The sequence below is a fragment of the Astatotilapia calliptera genome, chromosome 17 (genome assembly GCF_900246225.1).
Source record: "Astatotilapia calliptera chromosome 17, fAstCal1.2, whole genome shotgun sequence".
NCBI classification, from domain to species: Eukaryota; Metazoa; Chordata; class Actinopteri; order Cichliformes; family Cichlidae; genus Astatotilapia; species Astatotilapia calliptera.
In genome coordinates, this window is record NC_039318.1 from 36,765,734 (window position 1) to 36,783,538 (window position 17,805).

The window sequence follows — 17,805 nt, forward strand, 5'->3', positions numbered from 1 at the left end:
CCATAGCCACAGCTCTTGGCTCTCTTCCTCCATCACTTTCACTTTCCTGACTTTGTTGATCTATGACCACAAATAAGCACAAGAGTTACAAATTGCAGTAGTTTTCATGCTGAAACTCTCAATTTAAAAGTGTTTTTAACAAGCTGCTTTTAGTGATGATGACAGGCTTGATCTCGTAGCCTTCATCCTGAACCCAGAGTTCTCTCAGTGGTTACAAAGTTTTACTAAAAGGCTACAATCCAGCAGTCAGTTATACGTTTATTCAGTTATTCGTTCAGTCTTTATTTATATGTATTAGAGCATTGCTCTGCTCTGTTTACATCAAACCACTGGTTTTAGTAGTTCACTCTCAGTCACTTAACTTCTGTGCAGCCAATTTAAAATACTTGTTTGAATATTCAAATACATTCAGTACCAGTCATGCTCACATGTCCAATGGTTTCACTGGGACTGTGTGTCATGACCTCCTTTGATAAAGAAGAACAGAGTGTGACTGAGTGCTGGAGAGGAGAGACATCAGAGTGCAGAATAAGAAGTAAGTGAAGAGTTTGTTGTGTCATCTCTTTTTTTTCTTTAGTGCTTGATGTTAATGATGCTGTCAGTTCAGTTATTTCATTTATCAGAGATTCTGATATTTCACTTGTTCAGTTTTCTTTATTATGGATGGAGGGTGAATATACAATAGAAACTTAACCCTTTCATGCATGAATAGTGACAGTGTCAATCTGGATTTTCTTTTTCTTAAGTATTTTTATTCAACTTTAGACATGAAAAAATAGATTTTTGATCTTCGCTTTTTTAAAACATGTACTTTTCAGAAGAGTTTAACATCTCCACTTAGGTGGACAACTGGTTGACCAGTGTGCGGCAGGGTACGGAGTTACACATCAGTGTCCAATGTAGTTTATGTTGAAGTGTACCATCAATAGCTGACCACTGTAGTGACACTGTGCCTTAAAGGGTTAAATAGAAATATAAAAACGTCATAAATTAGCCTTGCAATCAATCAGACTATGTTAAAGTAGCTATATATAACATGTCCCGATTCACAAGTGATGTACCCTAAACAACAACATGTGTAACATGTTCCTATTTTTTTACAACAGTATTCATGGAAAACTAGCAACTTCTCTGTCCACATTTCATGTTTTCATGTGCTCTCTTTTTATATCATTTGCAAGTTGTTTGCATGTTTCCCTCCATCCTATATGTTACTCCATTTCCTGGAAACAGATTCAATTCTGTAATCTTGATAAAACAGTATACTTATAATCGTGACCAAACATTTAACAGTACAATGTTAAAAACATCAACAAAGTCAAATGCAAGGAATCTTTCTTTAGCTTTCTGTCTCAGCTAAAAGAAGACAAAGATGTATAAAGCTGACTTTCATTGCAATTGTTTTATTTGGGTTTTCTCTACTTCATTCTACTTTTACAGAGTAATTATTTAATATCTGTGGCTGAACTTCAACACACAATGGCAGAAAAACCCTTGACAGACTGGGACAGTGGTCTCTTGGATTGCTTTGAGGATGCGAGTACTTGTAAGAAGAAGTTTAAGATCGTTTTCTTGTCATTTCTGGGGTCTTAGGCACTTCAGACATGTTACCACTTTGGTGATGTATTTCTGTTTTTCAGGCTGCTATGGTTTTTGGTGCGGCCCCTGCCTCACACAAACTGTCGCAGGAAGGTTTGGAGAGAACAATCTTCTCCCTTTATTTGATTTAATGTTTGCTCCTTCATTCTATGGGATCCCTACTTGTCCACCTCCTGCAGTTTTATCTGTAAGGGTTGCCATGCGAAACAGATATGGCATCAAGGTATGAAGCAGTGACAGTGAGACAATATCATGAAGCAGAAAAGGAGAAAGAAAGAAATAATGGTTTTACCGTCTCTCTGCAGGGCTCTCTCCTTAACGATATTGTAATTTCCAGTTGCTGCGCCACGTGCTCCTGGTGTCAGATGCATCGTGAGTTAAAGCATCGTAAGCAAGCCCCCACTGTCATCAACATACAGAATAACAACATTGTGAACATGCAGCCTGTTCCAGTCATGCAGGCACCCATGATGATGATGCCTGTACAACCAATGCCAGCTGCTTATATGGCTCAACCAGCAGTCACTGTGATCACACAGTGACGAAATCCGAGTTTGTGTTGATGTTTCTATCAGTGATACGAGACAATGAAGTCATTTTGAATTGAGATTATCGTTAAATATTTCTATCAGCTTCCTAATAATCATAAAAATTACATTTAGTTTAAATGTATGAGTCGCCTTTTTAGATTAGTCACTGCATAGCTTCAGTAATAATACAGAGGATTGAATTTTAGTCTATTAATTTTTCTGCTAATGAGAAAAACATACTTTCATGTAGAGAGCTAAACGTGGTGTTAGATCTGCTCTGATGCTAAAACTGATGTAAAGTGTTTTTTCATCAATAAAAATATGAAATCCAAGACATTTATGATCTCATTTATGAATGAATGAATGAATGAATGAATGAATGAATGAATGAATCTCTGTCAGCTTGAACGTAATGTCCTACAAAACAGAAAGCATGGGCTTAATTTGACCTGGAAACTGTGTGCAGATAAAGAGCTTATCAAATCACACTATCAATGCAAACAGCTTCAGAGATCTCACACATGGCCGACTTATCCACTGTAACACAGCAGTGTCACAGGAGGCGTGGCTTCCAAGCTGGAAAAAATTGTTTAACACCAGTTTATTATTTTAGCCATTGTGAAAAACACTTAAGTGAATGCTTCACATAAGTAAAACATGTAAAGCTAAAAGAGCCTGCCTGCGGGTCTGAGGCGGCGCTGTGGCTGGTAGGGCTGCAACAATAGGGTTATACAGCTGGGAGCAAAATCTAAACTATAAACTATTATTACTAAACTATATTATTATTATTATTATCATTATTATTAATCTAAAACTTTTTCACAAATGTCAAAAAATGAAAACTCAAAGACACCAAGAAGTTGAATTCTTTGATCAAAATCTTACTGATTTTGGAAGGAGTGCTGCAAAAATGTTGGCCTGATGTAGAAGAAAGAAAACATTCAGACTCAAAAATGAAATCTGAAGGATTTGAAACCAAAATCAGGAAAAGCAAACTGCTGCAGTGAGAGTGCTGACAGGGAGCAGAGAGATCATATTATATATCATATAAGATGTGTCCTACTGTGCAAATGTCTAGTGAGGGGGGGGGGGCATGGCTACGTGCAGGCGGGAAAGGGGCAGTAAAAGAGTTTTGGAGGGTCAGTTTTTTTCTGTGGTTGTACGAAAGAAGGCGACCATTAAAGTTGGAGTTACTATGCCAGTTGTGTGACTATTGGACTAACAGCAGTGATTACTCAAAGGGGATCTTCTGATTGTTTTCTCTCTAATGCTATGAAGGGTCTTACCTTAGAATATATAGATGAGATGACTGTTGCGCAATAATTCACACACTTCAACACTCACCCGTTTTTCACAGAAAGAAATAAAGAGTGTAAACAGTTCATGTTACAAAACCTCGTTTTATTTTCAGTGACGTTTGATGAGTCAGTTATTGAGAATGTCAGAGGTTTTCATGTGCGTGAGTTGAAGCTCTGCCTTTCCTTACAGTCCGTGTATTTTCCTTCCTGATAAAAACTGCTTGCAGTATGAAGAGCCTTTTACTAAAACGATGAAGCTGGGCGTGCCCGCCTTCACAAAATACCTGTTGGCAAAACAGAAGAGATTCAATCAGGAAACCAGCATGAAGGAAAGTTACAACAAGCAACGCTGGAAAACAATGGTACAAGTAAATTCTCTAACAGTTAATAACCCCTCAGGTATACATTTAAATCTGACATAAGGAAGGAAGTCATCTATAACAAGGAACTCACAGCAGCACCTAATAAAAGGAGCATTATAAAGAGAACTTGTCTTGAGGAGTGCTCTTGGTGACCATCGTGTAAATGAAACTGAAACCACTCATCAGCAGAATAAATTATTAAATCTACCTTTTGTGTTGCAGTATTTTCAAAAGTGACATCTCTGGGTCGACTCGGTAAAGTGTCTCCTTCTCCTCGTCCTCAAAGTAAAGCTGTGAAAGACAACATCAGTTATTTGTGGGAATAGTTTGATGACAAAGAGCGATTCAGAAGACCCCCATGAAAAGAATATCGAGGGAACAGTTTACCCTGCCCGGGATAGGGTTACCGGGGCCCCGCCCTGGAGCCAGGCCCGGGGAGGGTGCCCGAGGGCGAGCGTCTGGTGGCCGGGCCTTAGTCCATGGGGCCCGGCCGGGCACAGCCCGAAGAGGAGACATGGGCCCATCCTCCCGCAGGCCCACCACCCGCAGGAGGCGCCATAGGGGTCGGGTGCATTGTGAGCCGGGTGGCGGCCAGGAGCGGAGGCCCTGGCGGACCGACCCCCGGCTGCCAAGACTGGCAATAGGGACATGGAATGTCACCTCTCTGGTGGGGAAGGAGCCTGAGTTGGTGCGTGAGGTTGAGAGGTACCGGCTAGATATAGTTGGGCTCACCTCTACGCATTGTCTGGGCTCTGGAACCAGTCTCCTGGAGAGGGGCTGGACTCTGTCTCAGTCTGGAGTTGCCCCTGGTGAGAGGCGGCGGGCTGGGGTGGGTATTCTTATATCCCCTCGGCTTGCTGCCGGTACGTTGGGGTTTTTCCCGGTGGACGAGAGGGTTTGTTCCCTGCGCCTTAGGGTCGGGGAACGGGTCCTGACTGTCATCTGCGCTTATGCGCCGAGTGGCAGTTCGGAGTACCCAGCCTTCTTAGAGTCCCTGGGGGGGGGGTGCTGGAAGGTGCTCCACCTGGAGACTCTGTTGTCCTGCTGGGAGACTTCAATGCTCACGTGGGTAACGACAGCGAGACCTGGAGGGGCGCGATTGGGAGGAACGGCCTCCCTGATCTGAACCCGAGCGGTGCTTTGTTATTGGACTTCTGTGCTAATCACAGTTTGGCCATAACGAACACCCTGTTCGAACATAAGAGTGTCCATAAGTGCACGTGGCACCAGGATGCTCTAGGCCGTAGGTCGATGATCGATTTTGTAATCGTATCACCAGACCTGCGACCATATGTTCTGGACACTCGGGTAAAGAGAGGGGCTGAGCTGTCAACTGATCACCACCTGGTGGTGAGTTGGATCAGGTGGCGGGGGAGGACGCTGGACAGACCTGGTGCACCTAAACGCGTAGTGAGGGTGTGCTGGGAACGTCTAGCAGAGGCCCCAGTCCGCGAGATCTTCAACGCACACCTCCGGCAGAGCTTCAACAGCATTCCGAGGGAGACTGGGGACATTGAGTCCGAATGGACCATGTTCAGCGTCTCCATTGCCGAAGCTGCTGCATTGAGCTGCGGCCGCAAGGTGGTTGGTGCCTGCCGTGGTGGTAATCCCCGAACCAAATGGTGGACACCAGAGGTGAAGGGAGCCACCAGGCTGAAGAAGGAGGCCTATCGGGCTTGGTTAGCCTGTGGGACTCCGGAGGCAGCCGACAGGTATCGACAGGCCAAGCGGAATGCGGCTCGGGCAGTGGCTGAAGCAAAAACTCGGGTGTGGGAGGAGTTCGGAGAGGCCATGGAAAAAGACTTTCGGACTGCCTCGAAGAGATTCTGGCAAACCGTCAGGCGTCTCAGGAGGGGAAAGCGGTGCTCTACCTGCACTGTGTATAGTGCTGGCGGAGCGCTGTTGACGTCGACTGAGAAAATTGTCGGGCGGTGGAAGGAATACTTCGAGGACCTCCTTAATCCCACTGACACGTCTTCCGGGGAGGAAGCAGAGTCTGGGGATGAGGGGTGTGACCCACCGATTTCCGGGGGCGAGGTCACTGAGGCAGTTAAACAACTCCTTGGTGGCAGAGCCCCTGGTGTCGATGAGGTCCGCCCCGAGTTCCTGAAGGCTCTGGACGTTGTAGGGCTGTCTTGGTTGACACGTCTCTGCAATGTTGCGTGGAGATCAGGGGCAGTACCTGTGGACTGGCAGACCGGGGTGGTGGTCCCCATCTTCAAGAAGGGGGACCGGAGGGTGTGTTCCAACTACAGGGGGATCACACTCCTCAGCCTCCCCGGGAAAGTCTATGCCAGGGTGCTGGAGAGGAGGGTTCGTCCGCTAGTCGAACCTCGGATACAGGAGGAACAATGCGGTTTTCGTCCCGGTCGCGGAACACTGGACCAGCTCTTTGTCCTCTCGAGGATACTTGAGGGTGCATGGGAGTTTGCCCAACCAGTCTACATGTGTTTTGTGGACCTGGAGAAGGCATTCGACCGTGTCCCTCGGGGCGTCCTGTGGGAGGTGTTGCGCGAGTATGGGGTGTCTGGCCCATTGCTACGGGCCATTCAATCCCTATACAACCGTTGCAAGAGCTTGGTTCGCATTGCCGGCAATAAGTCGGACTCGTTCCCGGTGGGTGATGGGCTCCGCCAAGGCTGCCCTTTGTCTCCGGTTCTGTTCATAATTTTTATGGACAGGATTTCTAGGCGCAGCCAAGTGGCGGAGGGCTTTCGCTTTGGTGGCCTCAGAATCTCATCTCTGATTTTTGCGGATGATGTGGTTCTGTTGGCTTCATCGGGTGAGGGCCTCCAGCTCGCACTGGAGCGGTTCGCAGCCGAGTGTAACGCAGCGGGAATGAGGATCAGCACCTCCAAATCTGAGGCCATGGTTCTCAGCCGGAAAAGGGTGGAGTGCCCACTCCGGGTCGGGGATGAGTTCCTGCCCCAAGTGGAGGAGTTCAAGTATCTCGGGGTCTTGTTCGCGAGTGATGGGAGAAGGGAGCTGGAGATCGACAGACGGATTGGGGCTGCGGCTGCAGTAATGCGGACGCTGCACCGGTCAGTCGTGGTGAAGAGGGAGCTGAGTGTAAAAGCGAAGCTCTCAATTTACCGGTCGATCTACGTCCCTACCCTCACCTATGGCCACGAGCTGTGGGTAGTGACCGAAAGAACGAGATCGCGGATACAAGCGGCGGAAATGAGCTTCCTCCGAAGGGTGGCTGGCCTCTCCCTTAGAGATAGGGTGAGAAGTTCGGCCATCCGGGAGGGGCTTAGAGTAGAGCAGCTGCTGCTCCACATCGAAAGGAGCCAGTTGAGGTGGTTCGGGCATCTGGCAAGGATGCCCCCTGGGCGCCTCCTGGGCGAGGTGTTCCAGGCATGTCCCACCGGGAGGAGGCCCCGGGGCAGACCCAGGACACGCTGGAGAGATTATATCTCTCGGCTGGCCTGGGAACGCCTTGGTATTCCCCCGGACAAGCTGGAGGAGGTGGCTGGGGAGAGGGAGGTCTGGACCTCTTTGCTTAGGCTGCTACCCCCGCGACCCGACCTCGGATAAGCGGATGAAGATGGATGGATGGATGGATAGTTTGATGACTGAAGCCAAACACATTTCCCCATTTTCAATCTGAAACAGCCAACCAGTCTTCACTCGGCTCCACCTGGAGCCACTAAAAGGCTTTATACAAGTTTGATCATTACTTTAATTGATCTCTGTTCTCATAAAATAACACCCCCACCTCCCCACCTGTAAGCCCAGCATACAGACCTGCAGATTTTGTGGGAGGTATTTTCTGTCCGCGTCCCAGGGTGGAAGTTCTTCAAACATGACTCCCAGGTGGTCTGTGAAGCTGAGAGATGCAAGAGTGACTATTCTCCACACTTTACTGCTTCAATTTGCTGTCCTACATAAAAGTGTCATTCTTTAAAAACCTTTTAAAAATATTTTGCGTCCCTTTTGCTCAACAGTGACTCCCAGTGGTCACAGTTGGCATTTACATTACACAAACTGGCTATTGTCGTCTATGCTGCTCTAATAAAAGTTACATCTCGTGTCTTACTTTAGTCAAACGATATCTGAAACAGGTCACAGATCAAAGAGTGGAGGAATGTATAATCAAAACGATCATCAGTGATATTTGTATATAAATTTAGCACAATCTTGGTCACTGAGGGCAGGAGTCGTTTACCAGCTGTTTTCACAGAAAGCCGAGATGAAGTCACTCTGCTGATGTTCGGGGTAGAGAAAGAGAACGGGCCACTGCAGAGAGCCCTGCTCATCTACGAAGACCTGAGCCCCGGTGACCTCCTGAGAGCTGAGGCCATCCAGGCTGAGCTCCGCTATCGCCGCAGGAGAGCGTTCGTCCTCATCTTCACTGTCGGAACCGCTCCGCTGAGCCCTCGCAGGCTGCACGAGTTTGATGCCTCGATCCTGTGTATAGACGCCAAAATCATAACTGATATAATTTCGTTCTCTGCGTTCATTTTTCACTTAGATAGTGAAGGCAGTTTAAGATGCATCTTCTAATATGTAGGGTCAGCCTCTTGACTTAAGCTCCTTGTAGAATCGGATGGTTTGTGGCGGTTGCCCTGGCCCAGGGTGAAGACGAGACCTGCGCTGGTAACGCATCATCCAGTGATGGGCCCATTAACTACGAGCCTGTGGCTGGGCTTGGACTTGATAGCTAGGCGCCTCCAGCAGGGCTGTGGCAGCATCTGGACTTCTGGTTTCTAACTATAAATCTGCAGCAGCAGCCGGGGCAGGTAGCTGCCAATTAGTGTCAAATACAAATATGTGTGTGACGTGTAAGCGACGTTAGATGCTCCATCTCTAATGCTTACCTTTATGGCATTCAGAAGAGCTTCTTTCTCACCATGCAACTTCTTTTCTTTAGCCTTGGCCTTCCTGGCATCTCTCTCTGCTGCTCTCTTCGATACCAAAAACAAATCAAGGTTTATTTCAGCGCTTTAAAGATTTCACCACTTCTAAAAATAATATATAAAAAAACAAGGATCATCTGAAGTGTAGTTACTTTGTGCTTATCTGCCGCTGCTCTCAGCTCCCGCAGCTTTTTGTCAGTAGGATGAACCTTGAGCCCGTCCTCACACCACTGGATGGCCTCTGAAAAGTGGCGCAGCTCTATACAACACTGAGCGCCTGCAGAAGCACAAACATGGGATTCATTTGCTTTCTAAGAGCTATAACCGACAGAAATCTGGAGCATCTAAACTGAAACCAGCACTAGATTTCCATGCCTAGTAACACAATGTCATCATATCATAGCAGTACATGTTAAAAACAGTACCCACCTCTGATCAAGGCTTTCAGGTGGTCTGGCTTGAGCTTCTTTGCAGCTGCAGCATCATTCAAAGCAGAGCGCATATTTCCTGAGTCACGGAAAAAAGAAAAACCCAGACATATCTTTTTTAAACAATGTCATCTTTTGTGAGAGCAAAAGGACATTTGGATGCTTTTTTTTTTACCAAGGTAAAAGTGTGATGCTGCACGGTTGGTGAGGAGGACAGCATTGAGGTCCTGGTCTGCACATTTCTTCTTCAAACCCGCTGTGTAGGCCACCACCGCCTTTTGGTAGTTCTTCTCTTTGAAATAGGCATTGCCTTCATCTTTCAGGCTTTTTGCTTGTTCTGGAAAAGAACACGTTTCTCACATTTGTTCAGCTGTTTTCACGAATACATTCAAAGCCTTGGAGGAGAGAAAGCTGTGGTTCGCACACCTTCAGGAGGCCGGTCTTCGTCGTGGATAATGGACTGGAGGCAGGCTAGTTCTGGGTATTTCTGTGGGTCGATCTCTTCGGGGGCGTTTTTCATGAACATGGGTATTTTATTAAACTCCTGCGTGAGACAGCAGTACATTTTGGTATTACCTGATACAAGTAAAGCCATGGCCGGTAATGCCGATACCAATATGGACACTTTAATACTTTTAACCTCTGAGGGCAGCATACAGAGTCGGAGATTAACCATTATTAATTTGTAAGCTCTGAACACGTTTTAATAATCACTGTGATTTTTACCTTTCAGCTTCATGTATTTTGAAACTGATTTTTTTCTTTTCGGGGGGGCTGGAATCTAAATGTGTCTGTGGGCTATAAATAAAATAGATGTGACAGTCAGCACAGAAAGGTTCAGACACAATTCATTGGGCTACAAACTGAAGGTGGAAAACAGAAGCAAAGTATCGATTCTATCGCGCTAGTATCGATCCGATACCAGCACTGGTACTGATGCTGTTTTTCGATATCTTCACGAGATACTGAGCATGTTAGCATCTTGTTGCTAACCACCAACATAAGAACAAAGACGTGCTAACACATTTTATTCAGGTTCAAGTGGCTTTCTATCTAGTGCACATAGTCTCCGCAAGCCAACCTTACCTCCTCCCAGTCGTTTTCACTGAAGGCATTTTTATACCGCTGGGTCTTGAATTTGTCCATGAACGCGTCCATGCCATCGTCGCTGTCACTGTGTACTGTGGACGCCATTTTGGATCAAAATGTACTTTAAAGAGCTTGTTCTTGTTTTTAAATCTTATATTAATGCTGACAGCAGTCTGTCCAGCTAACCGTTCCTCAAGTTGCCTTGTTTACACATGTGTAACAGCGGTGCCACATGCGAAAGAATCCGTGTGGAAACTCACTTCCGGCAGAGCGTTCCACTCCTCGCGGTACGAAGCTCCGACGGCAGAAGTAAGGCTCTCAAAGCACTGCCACGTATTATTAAAATAGGTGGCAGTTTCTTTTCTAATTATCCCGTTAATTATTTCAGCCTTACTTGTGTACACCATGGAAAGCAACCCTAACACAGTGGGGGCACTGTAGCCTAACTCTTGGCTTTTTGTCCACATTTTGAGGTCCTTGCTTTACAACATGCACTGGGATAACTATTTTTGTGCTAAAAAAAAAATAAACTTGCATTTATTTTAATTTTTCAAGGACTCACTCCCAATCTGGTGTGAGATCAGTGTTATATTACATTCATGTTGTGACAAATTCTCATGTACTTCATGCTGTATACTGGCCTACTTACAAAGGATATCTGCATTGTAGGATACCACTATAAATACTACTAAACAGTGGGAATATTTCTACCAACTTTGCTTTCCTTTGCTGTCTCACTTTTTTGCGACATTCATAATTTGGTTGTAACCAGCACTGATTTGTCCAGGTACAGATTAAGTTTTTATTAGGATTATTACACGACTTACTGTAAAAAACAAAGCTGTGGACTCCATTACATTGTAGTGTACAATGCAGGTCAGGTACATCACAGAGCTATTGTTTAAAAAACGTTTATTGAATGTGTAAATTACAGGCTTTGGAAAACATGGAATAATCTATGCCCACCACCTCACACAAACTGAAACATTTATTCTAACATTCATACTTGTTACTTATATAGTTTCCACTCTTCCCAGTAGATCTAACAGTCCATCTCTACTGAGGAAGACAGTCTCACCTGTCTGCTGACAGATCACCTCAAACCTGGGTGTTTCCTCCAGAGCTCCCTGTCCTACTACAATAACATATGGATAACCCAGTTTGCTGGCATCCTTCAGCCTCTTTCCGATTGTCATCTGTGTGCGGTCATCCAAAACAACTTCACCTCTCAGGTGAGGCAGAGTTTCTCCCAAAGCTTGGACCAGTTCCTCAGCTAGGAGTGTTGCCTCATCCACCTTACTGCCCTTCTTAGGGGGTAAAACGCAAACCTGATAAGGAGCGATAAGCCCCGGCCAGCGGATCCCCTCTTCTGTTGACATCACCTCGACTGCTGCAGCCAGAATTCGTGTAACCCCGAGGCCGTAGCAGCCCATGTCAGCGACAGCCGGCTTGTTCTGGGCATTGCTGAAGGTGGCTTTGAATATGTGAGAGTACTTCTTACCCAAGTAAAACGTGTGGCCTACTTCTATACCCTTTGACTCTACCAGTTTCCCAGTTTCACACTGTGGACAGTTGGACTGGTCTGATGACATGGTCTCCACATTGGCGGAGAAGGAGCAGCTCCCACAGACCAGAAGCCGATCCTCGCCGATGTCCGCCGGCAGCTGGAACTCATGGGACAGTTTACCGCCGATGTTTCCAGTGTCCGCCTGCACCTGAACGCAACGCAGACCCAACCTGGCGAAGAGCCGAGTATACGCTTGGCACACAGACTCGTACGTCTGATGAGCGGCTTCTTCGCTCACGTCAAAGGAGTACATGTCCTTCATGTAAAACTCCCTCCCTCGGAGAAGGCCAAACTTCGGCTTTGGCTCATCTCTGAATTTGCGAGTGATCTGTTTTTTGGGGGGTTTTCAAAATAAATCATGTCAGAAAAAACAAACAAACTGCAGCTTGTTACAGGAAAAACAGTGGCAGTAAGAACAGGCTGAATGCTTACTTGGTAAAGAAGCAGTGGGAGCTGTCTGTAGGAGAGAGTCGCCTGGTGAGCGACGAGAGTCGTCACTGCCTCCTCGTGAGTGGGACCCAGGCAGTAGTCAGCGCCGTGCCGGTCTTTCAGGCGGAACAGCTCCTTTCCCATCAAATCCCAGCGCTCACTGGTTTTCCAGAGGTCGGCCGAGCACAAACTGGGCATGTCCAGCTTCTGCCCACCAATCCCCTGCATCTCCTGGTCGATCACTCTCACCTGTTGATCAAAGACAGCAGTGCAAATCAGGAGGTTGGACGATAAACATCAGCAGTCACGCAAAAATTTATAGGAAACTAGAAAAAAAGGCATTTCTGTACTCTTTTCCCTTTAGTCAAGAGCTACTGTTTAACTTTATCATTTTAGCCCAATAAACATCTAATCTAATATATTCGATTACATAATCACATAATCTATGTGATTAGATTAATTAGGTTTTATAATCGTATAATCCACAATAATCTAAAAGGGAAAAGAGACTGTCTGGACAACGTTCACAGCCTAAACATATTTAGAGCCTGTGGCAAATATACTACTGCTTTGATAGATGTCATGTAAGAGGATGTCTGTCATTCTGAAGCTGTCGTAAAGCAAAATATTGAGCGTGTTATTATGTTATATATATATATATATATATATATATATATATATAGACCTAAAGGAACATTTGCACACCTCAGGATAAATGATCAAAATAAAAATGTATACATGGTATAAAAAAAATCTAAACAAAGAAAATAGTATCAGTTCTGTTAGTTGGCAGGACAAAACCAACCATGAATATTACTTTATTATTATTATCACTCCTATAAGAAGATAAGGCCTCATCTCACCAGCTTCTCCATGGAGCGGACGGTGGCAGGAAGGTAGTAGTAGCACCCTGGGCTGGATGGATGAATAAGCCCAGCCTGCTGCATGAGCCTCTGGCTCTTGCAGCTCATCTCCCCTGGCAGCCGGCTGTCCAGCGCCACATCACGTAAGTTCGAAGGCTGGTAGAGACGAGACACCAGGAGTACGGGCTTGCTACCATAGGAGGGCGCAGAAGCAGGGACGGCTGCCTGCTCAGCACAGCCTGAGTCGAACCTCTTCGGAAGGATCAGGGTCCTGTGCAGGCGGCGAAAGGCTCTCTGCCAAACCTGAAGCATTACAGGCTCCATGGTGCATACAGATGTGCTGCTATTCAAACAGAAATGATAGCACAATCAGTTGAAGCTGGATAAGTTACCTCACCTCGCTATTTAGCACACAGACAGCTAAGTTTGGAGTTTTTGACTGCTAGTTAAACAAAACGAGCACTGAAGAAACATCCTCATCACAGAGTACTCGTTCTTCTTTACTGGCCACTGTAGGAAAAATCTGTGTGTTTACATGGAGATATTTTTAATACATTTCCCAGTTTTTTCAATTATATGATACTTTTCACAGAAAAGAAAGTATGTTCACGCAACACTGTAGTTTTTACTCTTTGATATTTTCTGTGGTAACACTTCAGCACATTTACACGCACTTATAATGCGCTTCCTCCATGCTATGCTGCTTATTAAACCTGAGTGAAGGGGGTGAACCATCAGCACAGATGCTTTTTAGGTAGCAGGTTGTTTCATATCCGAGAACAAGTTGTTTAACCTCAGTAATTATATACAGGTTGTAGGGTTTATCCAGCCGGAACAGCCACGGGTTATTACACAAATACAGAGGACTGATAGCTGTTTCACAGTGCTGATGTCCCTGACAGATACATGGATGCTAGCAGGTTAGCTTGGGAGCTAATGTGAAAATGACCTTCTTCAGTTTGCACGCGATATCACGTATGCAGCAAGAAAGACTCACCTTGAGACCGATAACGAGTGTCTGACTGTCCTGTGTAAATTATATAACTAAATGAAAGAAGAGCGACATTTTTTACTAAGTTCGTAAAAACACTGAAGGTCCTGCTGCACTACTACATGCTGCCTTTCTTCCTCAGCTACATGTCGACAGGCTAGTCTTCTGAAAATGCCCCCTACAGGCCCGGAGGGGCTCTGCAGCAGCAGGGGCAGTTTTAGCTCTGGCTGTACCGGGTTTATACTCTGACTCAGAGAGATTATGGATGAGATTTGTCTCAAAGCTGGCCTTTTAAAAACAATCGCCGTGAATGAAATCCAAACAACATAACAATGTTACTTGATTAAATGAGTAGAGGTGGGCGGGTCTATCCAAATATCAATAGTATCGAGACGAGTGATAATATCGATACTCTGTTTCTGTCATGTAGGTTCAGTATGTAGCACACTGACATGTGTTTAATATTTTTCAAGCATGGATATGTAGATAATAATTATTCAATAATTGCATAATACTTCTAAAAAGACGGGCTGTAAATATTTTTTCATGTGGACCTAATATGTCACATATTCTGTGGATATTTTCGATTTTTTTAATCTTTTAGTGTAAATATTATCCGTGCATAGAAAAAAAGGAACAGAAAATAGTAATTAATGTATGTCGACATATTTCTGCCTTATGGCTGTACTCACAAGGACTGAATCAATTTTATATAGTTAAAATTCACCAAATTTTTCCAAGTATAATTCTCACCTCCACGGGACAAGACTCAGCAGTCCATCTGTATCTAAAGGTCAAAGGTCACTCTTTCGAGGATGCCAATGTTCACATTTTGGACAGAGAGGACAGATGGTTTGAAAGAGGAATAAAAGAGGCCATCTTTGAACAGAGGCGGGGCTTACGACACCAACGGTCTGCCATCTATAATCCAGTTTTGAGTTCCCTTCCCAGACGCCTTAACGCCCACTCACATCCTGGGCCATCTAACCTCAGGAAATCACATGATAGGATGGAGCTAGGTTTCACAATGAGCTCACCCGAAACCTTGGCTGACTGTGACCCACACCCGTGTTCACACCTTGGCTCATGTGGTTAGGTAGATGATCATTAGGGGGTCCATGTCCCTCTTGGGGGGAGACACCCCCACAGGGTTTAAATGTGGGACTCTCCACCATTTGACCCTAGAAGCTTCTCGGATGAGAGGTGAAATGTCTTCAAGCAACTTAAAGAAGACGCTTTTCTTTCCAAGCTCCTTAGACCTTCTGTCAGTTTAAAACCATCCTAACTACCTATGAGGCTCTGGGGACAAAATGTTTGTGATCGTCACAGTATCTTATCACTTTCATCTTCTTATGAATTTCAATAAAGGGAACACAGACACAAGAATAAATCTGACGTAGCAGACAAACGGAGAATACTTTGAAGAGTATTAAAATAAAACTGAACAATATAGTTTCACGGTTCAAAGTTCTTTATTGTCACTCATAATGAAGAAACATGACAGAGAATTACTCAGGTCTGAGTTCTCATAGGTTAGAATGTTAGAAATAAGTAATGACCTAATTCAAATAATAGTAACAATTATAATAACTATAATAATAATAATGGCTTAATCAATAAGTCCATTAAAAGTGCATAACGCTAATTGTGAGTATTGAGAGCTATTCTTCAGCCTGCTGGACCAGATACTGCACAGCCTCCGGCCCGAGGGGAGGGCCGTGTATAAGGTGGGTGGAGTCTGTGATGATGCAGGTTGTTCTTTCCTTACATCTGCTGGTGTAAACGTCTGAGAGGTGAGGCTGTCATCTATCCTTAGAACTGCACCAACCCTCTACATGTTATTCTTCACTACAGTCGTGAACTTCCTCTGAGGTCCTCTCCAGACTCCCTTCCACCTGCCTTCAGTCTCACTGCAGATCACAATGCTGTGCGGAAACATCACAGTCCACAGAGACTCCTGCCTGATTTCATCTGATTTCATCTGTCCATCACCACAGAAAACAAGAAAGACTCAGATCTTCTCCCTGATGTAATCCCGCCCCCACCTTAAACCCAACTACTGCACACCTCACCACTGTCTCACAGTCCTCATACGTGTCCTGCAGCACCCTCGCAGACACAGTTCCTCTCTTGACACCTTATCATTTGCTTTCTCAAGCTCCACAAACTTACAGTGCAGCTCCTTCTGACCTCTCAAAGCAAACATCCCGTCTGTAAGTGCTCTTTCTCAGCATGAAGCTGCTCTGCTGCTCACTGAACATCACATCTCTCCTTAGCTTCTAGTTTCAGCAACTCACGATGACTCATCAGCTTTACCTTTCTGTAGTTACTAAAACTCTGCACGTCACCCTTGTTCTTGAAAATCAGTCTTATGATTATAACTGCTCACCTTTGTCCAGCTTTTACACATACAACACATGTTTAATTTTTATCCTCATAACTGAAATTCTGTATGAAGCACACATTAATGAGGGTAAAATAACAGAGCCATTATTAATGCAAAGAAAATTAACTAATCCATATACAACATCATCAAAATATACAATTCTGTGACTATTTGTGATTAAAAACTAATAAATAATAAACTAATATATAAATAATAATAATACCTTTGTTCCTTTTTGCTAATGCATTTTGTCATGAACAGAGAAAGGAAGATGGCGCCTGTGTGTTTGGCATGCCGTCTGTCGCTCTCTTCTATTTGTTTTATTTTACTGTTTTTAGTCAATTTTGTGCAACATGTCAGCCCTGCATTGTTTTATGATCGCCAGACATTATTGGAAATAGGCTTATCTACCCAAGCTTAGTTTTTAAGTCTTTATTAAAAACCTATTTTTATTCTCTGGCTTTTAACTCTGTGGGTAACTGATTTTTTTTTTATTGCTATGTCTGGTTTTATGTGCATATTAGTATTGTACAGCACTTGTACAGGTGTGTTTTTAAAGTGCTATATAAATAAATGATGATGATGATAATAGTTGTATTTAACTTGTTGTTTTTACTTTTTTGTTCTTTGTTTGTTTCGTATGTTCCCTTTGGCAGCTGTCTACAGGAAGGACAATTCACTATTTTTTATGTAAAAATGTATTTATTTCCGTTATTATCAGATTTCTGGCAGAAATAAGTCAGACTGAGTCAGAAGGTTTGGTAGATGTTCTCTGTTCGTTCATAAAACCTGGAAAAACAGAAGAAACTCCAAGAACAAATGAACCGATATGAGCTGGCTTTGGCTGCAGGGTTCCTCCACATCCCTCACGTAGAGACAAACAGGAAGAAGTACATATGAGAGATTTTATTCATGTGCAAATGCCATTTTTAAGAAGAATGCTACAAGACATTTAAAGCAAAAATAAGTTTGAAAGAAAATATGTCAACTTAAAGCAAGTGTGTTCTCACCTCGCAGTAGACAAAAGCTAAAGTATATTTGATTTATTCCCACTGAGCCCAAATCACAGGTTTGTGGTGATTTTACATAAAATCTAAAATCCATTTTGAGCTTTTTCTGTGTCCAAATCAAATTTTTCTATTTGAGAAAGACAAGACACGTTGGGTCATGAGAGCATCCAGGTGTTTATTGCAGACCTCACCCTAAACTAAAAGTCATCCATTCCTTTTTTTAAAAACTAAAATCAACAGAAACAGCTGAAACAGTCAATAGTCCTACATACACTCTGCTGCTAAATTCTGCATTACATTCAGACATTTTTACCTCACATCAGAAAATGTTGTGTAAGTTCTGAGTTTAGACTTTACTGAGCTGAAAACAGGAAATCTTTCCTGTAAAATGAAA

The 17,805-nt window shown here is 44.2% G+C and overlaps 3 protein-coding genes across 4 annotated transcripts; 1 reads left to right on the top strand and 2 right to left on the bottom strand.

Moving 5' to 3' along the window:
• Window positions 1-1,392: 1,392 nt before the first annotated feature.
• LOC113009225 (cornifelin-like) lies at window positions 1,393-2,460 on the top strand (the record flags this gene model as incomplete). The annotated part of the gene is made up of 3 exons (XM_026147419.1): window positions 1,393-1,546; window positions 1,641-1,822; window positions 1,905-2,460. Coding segments are annotated over 3 exons (573 nt in total), but the record flags the coding sequence as incomplete, so codon positions are not given.
• A 1,049-nt stretch (window positions 2,461-3,509) lies between these two features.
• On the bottom strand, window positions 3,510-10,482 carry ttc4 (tetratricopeptide repeat domain 4). The gene is made up of 10 exons (XM_026147730.1): window positions 10,163-10,482; window positions 9,503-9,620; window positions 9,252-9,413; window positions 9,078-9,155; window positions 8,801-8,925; window positions 8,610-8,696; window positions 7,958-8,199; window positions 7,537-7,618; window positions 3,998-4,080; window positions 3,510-3,711 (listed from the first exon to the last, which is right to left on the bottom strand). The coding sequence occupies exons 1-10, from the start codon at window positions 10,268-10,270 to the stop codon at window positions 3,612-3,614; spliced, it is 1,185 nt and encodes a 394-aa protein (XP_026003515.1). The 5' UTR covers window positions 10,271-10,482; the 3' UTR covers window positions 3,510-3,611.
• Window positions 10,483-11,060: 578 nt separating this feature from the next.
• On the bottom strand, window positions 11,061-14,211 carry pars2 (prolyl-tRNA synthetase 2, mitochondrial). 2 transcript variants are annotated; one of them, XM_026147729.1, is made up of 4 exons: window positions 14,022-14,211; window positions 13,025-13,364; window positions 12,165-12,410; window positions 11,061-12,060 (listed from the first exon to the last, which is right to left on the bottom strand). In XM_026147729.1, exons 2-4 carry the CDS (start codon window positions 13,346-13,348, stop codon window positions 11,179-11,181), a joined length of 1,452 nt encoding a protein of 483 aa, XP_026003514.1. In that variant the 5' UTR covers window positions 13,349-13,364; window positions 14,022-14,211; the 3' UTR covers window positions 11,061-11,178. The 2 variants fall into 2 exon arrangements, with proteins under 2 accessions (XP_026003514.1, XP_026003513.1); XM_026147728.1 differs by having other exon boundaries at window positions 13,025-13,367.
• Window positions 14,212-17,805: the final 3,594 nt, after the last annotated feature.